The 13,049-nt window shown below is 42.4% G+C and overlaps 1 protein-coding gene across 1 annotated transcript; it reads left to right on the top strand.

Moving 5' to 3' along the window:
- Positions 1–6,222: 6,222 nt before the first annotated feature.
- On the top strand, positions 6,223–13,014 carry LOC121971737 (probable glucan 1,3-alpha-glucosidase). Its single transcript, XM_042523149.1, has 6 exons — positions 6,223–7,879; positions 8,441–8,714; positions 8,794–8,929; positions 10,166–10,376; positions 10,465–10,671; positions 12,484–13,014. The coding sequence occupies exons 1-6, from the start codon at positions 6,275–6,277 to the stop codon at positions 12,850–12,852; spliced, it is 2,802 nt and encodes a 933-aa protein (XP_042379083.1). The 5' UTR covers positions 6,223–6,274; the 3' UTR covers positions 12,853–13,014.
- Positions 13,015–13,049: the final 35 nt, after the last annotated feature.

Genomic DNA, 13,049 nt, shown 5'->3' with positions numbered 1-13,049 from the left:
ATTCTTTTGAAAAAATCTCTCAACATTGCACATTGCAGATGCTCTTAACAATTGCACGGGACAGAAAAGGAATTTGGTTTATCCACGTCAAAGTATTATTCCCATAATTTATACAAAGGATTTTGGTTATTTATGAAATTTAGTGGTAGGACATTCAGGTTGTTTCTTAGGTACTCGTGGTTTGAAGTTCAACTATGATATATTTATAGGATTTTTTTTTAAAATGGACGATGTAATCAAAGGATCTTGGGTTTTTGGGTTGGTCGTCCTGAATCTCAAGAGATAGTGAGATTAATTGGGATTATTTTTTTATTTTATTTTTTACTATTATAATGAATAGAAGTTATCAAATATGTTACTACTATTAATTGTTATGAATAATGTTGTAATGTTATAGGATATTGCTACATGCAGAAACTCATTGTTAGATATGCCCTCTTGGTTTAATTGAAATGGTAAGTAAATGATAGATTTATGCCCTCTTGGTTTAATTGAAATGGTAAGTAAATGATAGATTTATTCAATTAGCGAAGGATTGAATCTTGGAGTTGGCGTGACGTAACTTTACTGTCCTTGTGGCGGTCTTGAGATGGGCTAATGACGGTTTGAGACGAGCATAATCTTCTTTTATTCAATTTCCTAATATAATGTAATTGTAATAAAGTGTAGAAAGCTATTATGTAGATATTATAATATGTAACCCCTAATACAATAGTGTTATAATGTTATAATAACTATTTAGTAGCTCTATAACAATTTTATGTAGATATTATAATATGTAACCCCTAATACAATAGTGTTATAATGTTATAATAACTATTTAGTAGCTTATAACAATTTTAGAATGATTTTGATTATTTTAAAATAATTTTGATGAAGTTTAAATAGTTTTTGTCAAATTTATAAAAAGTATTTTGACATAAGAGTTTAGAATTCAGGATTTAAAATTTTAAGATTTAGAATTTAACTATAACATGTAACAATTATCATAAAATTAATAGGTAAATGCTAGAATATAAAAAATCATATACTTCATACTCAATCAAATTAAAATTTAAATTAATCTTAAATATATTATAGCGGCTACCAAATAATTTTTACACATTCTAAAAACTACTCCTATAGTAAATTTTATATGCTACTCAATAGCTAATATAATGTCACTAAAATAATAGATATCTTCAAGATGAAATCATTATGGACACACTTTTATTTTTTTTTAATGAGCGCCTCTTTCAATATTTATAAAATTTAAGGGGATCTTTTGATTTTTACCAATTGTTTTTCATACTCATAATATTAAATTATATAAAATTAAAAACAAAAATTTTAAAAAAGTTTTACGGTTCAAGATGAGCCTTTCCATTTAACATCTCAAACCCTAACCCCTTATACATGTCAGAGTGGTTTCTAAAATTGCAATACAGATTATAGGATCTGATCCTGTCCAGAAAGTTTTTTGTATATCTGAACAGAGGTCGGCCGTTCGGAGTGATTTAATGAGTATATCATCAACATATACCTTTAGGTTTCGCCCGATCTACTTTTGGAACATCTTGTTCATGAGTCGCTGGTACGTAGCTCCGACGTTTTTCAGTCTAAACAGCATTACGTTGTAGCAATAGATGTCGTCCGCCGTAATGAAGCTCACTTTATCTTGGTCTTCCCGGGGCAACGACACTTGGTGGTACCCCCTGATAAGTATCCAGCATGCATATTAGCTCGCATCAGCGGTCAAGTCCACCATTTGGTCAATTCGAGGTAGAGGGTAGAAGTTCTTTGGGCATGTCTTGTTTAGATCACGGAAATCGATGCAGACCCGTCATTTGTTGTCAGGCTTGGAAACCAGTACCACATTTGCTAACCAACTCGGGAACTGTACCTCGCGTTTGTGGCCAGCCTCCAAGAGATTCTCGACTTCCGCCCGTATGATGATGTTCTGCTCGACACTATAGTCCCGCTTCCTTTACTTGACGGGACGAGCGTCCGGCCGAACGTGGAGCTCGTGCTGCACGACGCTTGGCGAGATCCCTGGTAGCTTGTGTGTTGATCACGTGAAGACGTCATGATTCCGCTGGAGGCATCTGACCAATTCTTCCTTTCGTTCTTCTTCCAGATCGGACGTAATGAATGTGGTGCCCCCCGATCGGTCTTCCCGAATCTGTACTTTCTCCTTTTCTTCATAAACCAAAGTAGGGGGCTTTTCAATTATAACGTTTACCTCAAGGCGAGGTGCTTTCCGAGCGGACTTTGATTCGTCTCGGACCATCTCCACATAGCATCGCGGGACTGCTAGCTGATCTCCCCGAATTTCTCCCACTCGATCTTCTACGGGGAATTTGATTTTTTGGCAAAAGGTTGAGACGACCGCCCGGAACTCATTGAGGGTCGATCGTCCCAATATTACATTGTAGGCAAAGGGGGCATCAACCACAATGAAGTTAGTGGTCCGCGTCCTCCGGAGCGGCTCTTCTCTTAGCGAGATAGCCAACCTGGTATGCCCAATCGGAAGGAGTTCATTGCCAGTGAACCCATATAACGCGGTCGTCATTGGCAATAGCTCGGCTCGGTCAATTTGAAGCTGGTCAAACACCTTCTTGAAGATAATGTTGACCGAGCTGCCTGTATCAATAAATATGCGGTGAACAGTGTAGTTAGCTATTACCGCTCGGATGATGAGGGCGTCATCGTGGGGTACTTCAACTTCCTCAAGGTCCCCAGGACCAAAGCTGATCTCGGGTCCGGATGTCCGTTCTTGGCTACAGCCAACCGTGTGGATCCTGAGTTGCCGGGGCGTGCAACTTTCTGGCCCGATTCGAGTCACCGCTCGTCGATCCATCGGCGATGATGTTAATCTCGCCCTAAGCTGCATTGCTTCTATTTTCCTCCTCCTGAGCAAATGGTCTCGCTCGCTCCTGTGAGACTCGGGGGTTGGCCCTTGGCTGGTGATGATGCTGCTGATGGTGATGCTACTCGGGTGAACGCCTGGCCATTCGCCGTTCGATGTTCTGATGATAAGCTCGCCTGTCCAGTGAAGGTGATCGACGGCGATAATTCCTTGGCTCAGGTTGGCTAATCGGGGGGAGACTTCGGCAGTCTCGAGTGTTGTGAGTGGTTGATTGATGGATTTTGCAAAACAGGGCGTCCATACCTTGCCTTTTTGTCTAGGCCGCTCGGCCGCAATATGCTGAATGGCGGGGCGACCTGGAATCTTGATGTGGCCTCATCCCCTCGGCACGTGGTCCTCTCGGCGACTGTTGGCTGGTGTGTGGTCTCCGTTCGGTAGGGCCCGAAGGCTCACCTAGTGCTTCCTTCTTTCGGGTCGCCTGTGCTTCCTCCACGTTAATATACTCACTTGCTTTTTTCAGCATGTGGTCGTAGTCGCGAGGCGACTTCCTGATGAGCGAGCGAAAGAAGTCCCCGTCGACTAAGCCTTGTGTGAAAGCATGCATCATTGTCTCGGACAAGACCGCGGGGATGTCCATAGCTGCTTGGTTGAAGTGTTGGATGTAGGCTCGGAGTGTTTCTCTTGGCCCCTGCTTCATGGAAAAGAGACTGACGTTGGTCTTCTGATAGCATCGGCTACTGGCAAAGTGATGAAGGAATGTCGTTCGGAAGTCTCTGAAGTTCTGAATTGATCCGTCCGGCAACCTCCGGAACCAGCGTTGTGCTGAACCGGACAATGGAGTGAGGAAGACTCTGCATTTAACTCCATCGGTATTGATAGAGAGTAGCAGCATTATCGAACTTACCGAGGTGGTCGTCCGGATCGGTTGTACCGTTATACTCTCCGATCGATATGGGAGCGTAATGCTTTGAGAGAGGGTCTTGTAAGATAGCCTCGGAGAACTGGCGATTGACCCGCTCGGGGGATGATTCATCCCGCGGCGCCTTCTCCTTCCTGGTGTCCCGCGCGGGCGCTTCATCGGACGATCCCTGGTTGGCTAGGGTCAGCTCCGACGGAGTCTGGAACAGTGTCCGATGAAACGGAATAGGGGTGAGTGGCGCGTCTCCTGGTGTGCCGGTCTGCCCCTTGTTCTGTGCCCAAGTAGAGTATTGCTCCGGTCGATCCTCCATCGCCGCTCGGCCACCAGAAACCGAGGTGGCCTGTTGCGCTATCCGCTCGGCTTGGGCCTTCTGCTGTTGCTCGACCATCTTCGTAGCTCGCGCTTGGATGAGTGCGTCGAGCTCCTCGGGAGAGAGCGTCACCATGAGTTGACATTCAGCTTCTTACACCTTCTCGGTTCGGATTCAGGTGCGTTCCCACAGACGACGCCAATTTGATCCTGTTCGAGTGCTGAGTCGATTAGCGCTGGGTACGTGGTGCTCCCGGTGATGACGTATAGACCTTCGACTGCTGTGAACCTCTGGCGAGAACTTGCAAGCACAAAACCGAGCCGGGAAGGGGTTCCTGGCAACGACCCTCCGACGCTCAAGTCAACTCTGGCGGAAAAGAGAATGATGAGAATGAGAACTGTAGCTACAGTGATGTAGAATGCATACCTCCGTTGAAGCCTGTGGGTCTTTATATAGGACTCCCCGGGGGGATGCGTGCACGCATCCCAAAGCGTGCACGTTCCTCAAAGTATACCTGGAATGACCTTGTCAGAAAAGCGTGTCTGGCGCCATGCCGCAATTGTCCGCTGACGTGACAGTGGAAACTTCCACCGTACGATTCTCTGTCCGGTCCAGCCGCCAACCACGCTGCCTGTCGCGCGACGTACGTCTCGAGAAGGATATCCCCAGCTGCTTCCTTTGTCCTTCTGCGCCTTGTCAGTTTTGGGCCGAGCGGAATAGCCGCTCGGCACCGCGAGGCTCGGGCCTGAAGGCATGCCGAACCGAGTGAGAATGCTTCCTTGGTTGAGCTGTAGTTCGGTCGAGCGAACAGGTCGCTTGGCTAGGCAATTTCTCTGTACTTGGCAACTTATGAGCGTCGGAAGCTTGACCCTGCGGTCGAGTTGTCTTCACACCAGTCCTGGCGTGATCCTATCTGAATGGCCATGAGACTTCTTCTAGCCGGGTGGTCATGAGACGTTTCCGATCGGCCCCACCCGTAGGTTGACCTCCGACCTTAACATCCACGTGTCGTTGACCTCTATCAATATGGGCCCCCCTATCCTCATCACCGGATCAGGATCGTATGATCCTACTAGAAGTAAGAAATTGATCAATCTGATTAAAGATCGGTTTTGTAATGAGATCGAAATGAAATTGCTAGAATCGTATAGTATCTATTAATCGGAACGTTACAAATGATATAGATGTAGCACAAGAACAAAGCATCTTCATCGACGTCTCAACAAACAACGACAGTGGAGGCCGGAGGGGACATGAGGATGCGACGTTGGTGGTTTTTAGAGTGGAAGAGGGGAAGGTATTTGTTGGCAGTTGGCAACAACGACATTACGGGTGAGGCCTTGAGGGTAACGACTGCGGCGAGCGCTCAAACGAAGAGGGGAAGACATCGTTGGTGGCAAGCATCGACGGCGATATGTATGCGATTGTGCAGGTCAAGCTGACGGGAGCAATGACGATGAGTACGGAGCACGGGTAAGAGAGAATGCCTTGCTACGTAGGTGCAAAGAGAAGACAGGAGACGAAACAGTGAGTGAATTTAATTTTTTAATTGAATTAATTAATTTAAATAATTCTTAACTCGAACGAGATAGTTATTCGAATCATCCTATTAATATATATATAAATTTATTTTAAATTTTAAAAATTATAAATAAATTTTATTTATTTATTATATATATAGTTTAAACATTTATTATTATCATTAATAATATTATTAATTTATTTTATTTTATTTTATTTTAAAAAAATTTAATATTGATTAGTCTTCATTAATCAGTTGATTATTCTATTAAATATTAAATTAAATTTAAAATATTTTTGATACGATCATTTAATCCCAACTAATTCAATTCTGACCCAAATCAATCCTACTCCGAATCGCGATACTACAAACTAATTCAAACGCTACTCCGTTTTAGAATTTGAGCCCTGGCGTTGACCGGATGCCGCGCAACCGGCGTCCGGAACAGCGACAGGCTTGAAGTTAGTGGGCTTTCCCCCCTCGAGTTCTTGGACTGGAAGCCCGCTATTGCTATTGATCATTATCTTCTAACTATTTATAGAAATAATTGGATCCGATTGTTTTTAGGGGATCCGACCCGCAAATCGATCTTCCTGGAGAACTACTAACCCTTCTTCTCACGGTGTGAGGAACATTTCACTATCCATCTAGCCGTCGCCTTCAGCACCGGCCTCCATGACCTCGCCAGTCCGCCGATCGGCGGCCCCCGTGCTGCTATTTCTGCTCCTTGTCTTTTCCTCGTCGGTCTCCGCCTGGAAGAAGGAGGAATTCCGATCCTGCAAGCAGACCCCCTTCTGCAAGCGCGCCCGTACCCGCGCCCCTCACTCGCTTCCTCCTTTCTCCGTTTCCGACGTATCCCTGTCCGATGGCTCTGTGTCCGGTCGCCTTGTTCCCTCCCCTTCCATCCGCCAGGTCACTGACGAGGATCCCTCGGCCGACGCCGCCGTTGACGACACCGCCCAGCGGCCTCTCCTCTTCCGCCTCTCCGTTTACCACGGGGGCATCTTACGGCTGGAGATCGATGAGGATCCGTCCTCCGCGCCGACTCCCAAGCGCCGTTTCCGCCTTCCCGATGTTCTCCTTCCCGATCTCGAGGATCGCCGCCTCTGGCTCCCCCGCCTGTCGTCCCCCTCCGGTGTCGCCGCGACTTCCTTCTACCTTGCTGATGGATTCGAGGGCATTCTCCGCCACGACCCTTTCGAGATCGTCGTCCGCCGTACTGGTTCAGAGGGCGAGCCCGTCCTCTCCTTTAACTCCCACGGGTTGTTCGATTACGAGCAGCTGAGGGCAAAGAAAGAAGGTGAAGACTGGGAGGAAAGCTTTCGCAGCCACACGGACTCGCGGCCTCACGGACCACAGTCAATAAGCTTCGATGTTTCATTCCACGGTGCTAATTTTGTGTACGGGATCCCCGAGCACGCTTCTCCGTCACTTTCTCTGCGCCCGACGAGAGGCTCCGGAGTAGATGAATCCGAACCGTACCGCCTCTTCAACCTCGATGTTTTCGAATACCTCCATGATTCCCCATTCGGCATCTACGGTTCCATTCCATTTATGCTCTCCCACGGCACCCGTTCGACCTCCGGATTCTTCTGGCTTAACGCTGCCGAGATGCAGATTGATGTCCTCGCGCCTGGGTGGGATGATTCTGCTGCGCCGAACGCTGGGAGGGTCGACTCATTTTGGATGAGCGAGGCTGGAGTGGTGGATGCATTTTTCTTTGTTGGTCCAGGCCCAAAAGACGTGCTGAAACAGTACGCGTCTGTGACAGGGACTCCGGCCATGCCCCAGGAGTTTGCTGTGGCGTATCACCAGTGCAGGTGGAATTACAGGGATGAGGAGGATGTTGCAGCTGTGGATGCTGCTTTTGACGAGCATGATATACCTTATGATGTTTTGTGGCTCGACATAGAACATACTGATGGGAAGAGATACTTCACTTGGGATCGGACGCTGTTCCCACATCCTGAGGAGATGCAGAAGAAGTTGGCTGCCAAAGGGAGGCACATGGTGACAATCGTGGACCCTCACATTAAGCGGGATGATTCCTTTCATGTGCATAAAGAGGCAACTGAGAAGGGTTACTACGTCAAAGATGCATCAGGGAAGGATTTCGATGGATGGTGTTGGCCAGGGTCCTCATCGTATTCTGACATGTTGAACCCAGAGATAAGAGAATGGTGGGCTGACAAATTCTCTTACAAGAATTATGTTGGTTCGACTGCATCATTATATATATGGAATGACATGAATGAACCTTCAGTCTTCAATGGTCCTGAGGTAATCATGATATGTTGTTCTTTTAGTTCTATGTTTATAACAACCACTTGATACAATTTTTTTGTTTCATAATATCTTGGTTACAGGTCAGAGATGATTAATAAATATTTATCATTTAGTAGGGGGTATAAACTATAATTGGGCACAATTAATGATTTTGCATTCGTCTTTTTTTTTTTTTTTGCTTTCTGTGTCTATTTTTTCATTCCCATTAAGATTGACTAAATGCAATGTAAAGATCTAGGCCAACACTTGAAAGCTCCAATATCTCTACATCAAAGTGAAAGTGTAGGGATACATGATAGCTGAGGCCATTTTAGACAAAAAGTTTATTCTTTTTTCCCCTTTATTTTTGTTTCTTTCCAGAAATTTAAAGTCTTTTGTTGGTCATCAGTAGCTTTTCTCCTCAGGTTACAATTTCAGCTTAGTTGCTCAATCATCAGACTTTAATCCTTAGTTACAGATTTTTTTAGTAGTTAATTTAAATTTTAGCCTTGAGCTCCATGACTCAAAAGGTTTTGCAAATAAATTTTATATTCTAACCATATCCATCTTTATTAGGTAACCATGCCCAGGGATGCCATACATCATGGGGAAGTAGAGCATCGAGAATTACACAATGCATATGGTTACTATTTCCATATGGCGACAGCTAATGGACTTGTAAAGAGAGGTAATGGAAAAGACAGGCCATTCGTGTTATCAAGAGCCTTTTTTGCTGGAAGTCAACGGTACGGGGCAATCTGGACTGGAGATAATTCAGCAGATTGGGATCATCTCAGAGTTTCAGTTCCAATGATCCTAAACCTTGGTCTTACTGGCATGTCATTTTCTGGTAAGTAATTTTGAACTCAATGTTTGGTGCATGTTGTATTGTTTATACCAGTTTTCTTAAAATCAAGATAATGCCACAGGTGCTGATGTTGGAGGGTTTTTTGGCAACCCTGAAGTAGATTTGTTAGTACGATGGTACCAGCTTGGTGCTTATTACCCATTCTTCAGAGGTCATGCACATCATGACACCAAGCGACGAGAACCTTGGCTATTTGGGTATTCATCAGTTACTCTGTTGTATTGTCCAATCTAGATGCAATAACAAACACTTTTTTAAGCTTATGTATGCTAACCATAATTAGGCATATTTTGTTCTATTCGGTTATAGATCTTTGCTAAAATGCCCCAGTTCATATTCTATTGCTCTTAAGCTCAGCAAATTTTCTAACTTTAACAGTGTGAAAATTTATAGCAAGGCGGAGGCCTATGGTGATTTTTTGTTTCTCAGTTAATATATTCTTGTCTCTAAGATTCATTTATCTTAAGATACTTTATGACTATTTTGTAATTTGGCCAATTTCTGGTGAGTTTATAGGTCCTTATATGCCTAGTCTATCTAAGTTTGCTGCTTAGCCAGATGTACTCAAGATATCTGACATTTAAGCTTTGAAGTAAGTTGAATTGATTCGCTGTGAAATTTTCATCAGAAAATGACAAACTTTTATGTAGTTCTATATCCAAAGAATAAGGACTGTTAAAGGGCTTCAAGGACTGGTCCAAAAGCATTCTAAGCGGGCATACTAGATTTTGCATAGAATTGTGTATATGTGCTTTCAGGAGGTTAACGCTTTGTAGTTTTGAAAATGGTCATTGGCTCTAACATCACTGAGAAACTTCTGGAAATTAGATCTGAATCAAAATAGAGATTGTGCTAATCTTGGTTGGTTCTTAGAGAAATTTATGAAAAGAAAAGAATCTGAATGTATTAGCTTTTCTTAATCATATGGTATGATTCTCACTATCTTAGCTGAATTCTTTCAGGAAATATGCACAACATCTAGATGGTCTCATGTCTAATTATTTGTCCTGACAGTAGCACCCTAACATTCTCTACATTACAACAATAAGAAGTCATGTTTGTTCCAATTACATGGGATCAACTTCATAAGGTTAAGATACATTTTATGTTGGTTGCCAACTTTTTTCCAACCTGGCTTGAGACTCCATTGATAGTTTTATTTCCATAAATTGTCGAGGCAATTCTATTGTACAATGATATTTTGTTTTTAAAAGTGTAGCTATATCTCTCTATGAATTATTTGTTTAAATCTTGAAATCATATCTAGTAACCTGATTTCCCTAGTTTTCATCAAATTGTAGACTACAAAACTTAATCTGCTTCTAACCAGTTTCTGAATAAGGCAGTTTAGTAAATGAATGTGCTATATTTTTTGTAATGTAATTGATTTTACACGAAATGATACATGTAACCTTTTGTTCTGATTAATCCAGAGAGGAAAATACTGCTTTGATGAGAGAGGCAATACATATCCGGTACTCATTATTGCCATACTACTACACACTATTTAGAGAGGCTGCTACAAGTGGCATTCCAATCATGCGCCCTTTGTGGCTGGAATTTCCTGCTGATAAAGAAACATATGACAATAGTGAGGCTTTCATGGTTGGATCAAGCCTGTTAGTCCAGGGTGTTTATGAGAAGGTATACATGTTTCATGCTTATGTCTCCGCTATTTATACGAGTTGGCTAGGTAATCAATTCCTTTTTGTTATTTTTTGTTACTGGACAGAATCAAAAGTCAGTATCAGTTTATTTGCCTTCTGGAGCATCTTGGTTTAATTTGAGAAATGGAGTCAAGTATGATGGAGGTGTCTTACTCAAACTGGATGCTTCAGAAGATAGTATACCCAGTTTCCAGAGAGCTGGTACTATTATTCCCAGAAAGGACAGGTTCAGGCGAAGTTCCACCCAGATGGTCAATGATCCTTACACATTGGTATATTATTATACAAATATGTCACCCTTTTCAACCTGCTAAATATGCCTTGTCTCGTTTATCTATTTAGTTAGAATCTGGTTTTCTGCTATAGTTATTTCTGAAACATTTTTGTATTAGCTACTGTTAACCCCTAAATCTAGAAGCTGAGGACTAAACCTACTATACTACTATTAACCTAACTACAAGGATGCTCACGAAACATTTGATGGTTTTTCATGATCTATATGCAATATTTGCATCATTGTTAGCTCCAAGAGTTTAAATGGGGAAGATTGTAAAACGAGTTCCTAACTCTTGGGGCTTGGGCTATGTTCCAAAAAGTGGTAATGGATTGTAATCCATCATATGAAACTTACATCTATTGCAAATGTGTAATTGGCCAGACCATTACATACACATAGGACGTAATATCTTGTCATTGCCCTAAGATGGAAGTGCTAATGTGTTCCTTCAGGATGAGACATAGTAATCTTGCTATGATAATTTGTCACAAGTGAGCTGGTAGTGTTTCAGCTTTATACTAAAGGAACTTGGATTGGAAAAAAAAATCACTTTGTCTCATATTCTTATTCTTTTTAGATATATATAAATACATGTATGCTTTTATTCTATGTTACTTATAGTTCCTTGTGCAAGCTGACCACTCATGGCTACATTCAAACTCAATCTTTGAGAGTTGTAAATACTTTGTGACACAACACTGAGATCAGGAATAGAAATACTCTGAAACTGGACCGCTCTTGCTTTAGTGGCAATGACATCTTTTGTCCTCATAACTTTACAAGAGAGGAGTGTTGCTAAGTGTTGCAAACCCACTGGTATTTTACATCGGATTACAAGGGACTAGAATGTGGTTAAGCTCAACCACGAGGAAAGAATGGTTTCTCCAAGAAGTCTTCCAATCATTTGCTCTTTGATTTCTTTAAACACTTGATCAACTCCATCACAGGAGAATAGAATATTTCATTTAGTTCTGAACTCTATAAGAGCTTATATCTGAAGTTCCAATGTTCACTTACTAGATGCCTCTAGTTGACCACTACAATGTCGATTTAAGACTATAATGGTTGTATCACCAGTCGATTGAAAACTACTCATCTCAAGCTGACTGAAATGCTTCCAGTCAACTGTTGCTATTTTGTTTTCCCAATGCTTTGCATCTTGTGGATTGACACGCCTAGGCACTCTTATTTCCTCTTACAACATGTCACAAGCATTTAAGGTTTAAGATGAGTCGGTAACAAACATGACTTCCCTCCAAAGTCACATGTTTCAAGCATAGGTGGTCAACTCCTACAATCACGACATGGTTGCATATTATGCCTTGAAAACAAAAATCAAGATTACAACACGCTTAATCGATACATAGTTTACTTTTCTTTGGTCTTCAAATCCAAGCTCCATATAACTTAAATTGTATTGTCAAACTATCAAAATAATGTGATCAAACCTACCTACGAGGAACCACTGTTCCAACAGAAGGGTGGCTAGATTGCAAGGGTCATTGGAGTCGGGAAAGACATATTGTTTGTGCACATGTTTCCATTTTTTCTTTATAAAATATTTTCTATATTCATACATGAAACCACAAATGATTTGTTTGTGGTTGCTAAATTTTCATGTTAAGACGCCTCAAGTATCTTTCCTTCTCTTCTGGTTGTTTGGCTATTTCTTCTCCGGTTTGGCAGATTTGAACCTCATGCTAATTGATTTTGAATTTTGTTTTATTTATTGCTAGTGTGGCATGTTCAGTCTAGAATACTCAGAGTTGTTTGTCCGGTAACTTATGAACCTGAATTGTGGTACCAGGTAATTGCTCTCAACGGCTCACTTGCTGCCGAGGGGGAGCTCTACATTGATGATGGCGAAAGCTATGACTTTGAGAAGGGAGCCTACATCCACCGCCGTTTCATTTTTGCCAATAATAAGCTAACATCAATAGACATCCGCCCTTCCACTGCAGGCGAGAAGAAATTCTCCTCAGATTGCACCATTGAGAGAATTATACTCCTTGGGCTACCATCTGGAGCCAAAAAAGCAGTGGTTGCACCAGGAAATCATGAGATGAACATCGAACTTGGTCCACTCACTCTTCGGAAAGGATCAAAGCCAATTGCGCTCACAATCAGGAAGCCCAACATTCGGGTTGCAGATGACTGGTCTGTTAGGATATTTTAGTTTTGCTGGTAATGAATTTTGGTTGATCAGCTAACACTATTCTTAGATATACCGCTATAATTTTCGAAACTTTGCTCTCAATTTATGCATTTTGTGGTTCCACAAATCCTGGTTCATGTATACATCGTATTTGCAGAAAATTTGGAATTTACTTCCTGCTTATCTGCAAGTTGCATTGCTTTTACTCGACGCCCCCA

This window comes from Zingiber officinale, chromosome 4A (assembly GCF_018446385.1).
Source record: "Zingiber officinale cultivar Zhangliang chromosome 4A, Zo_v1.1, whole genome shotgun sequence".
Lineage (NCBI taxonomy): Eukaryota > Viridiplantae > Streptophyta > Magnoliopsida > Zingiberales > Zingiberaceae > Zingiber > Zingiber officinale.
This window is presented reverse-complemented; position numbering and strand designations above follow the sequence as displayed.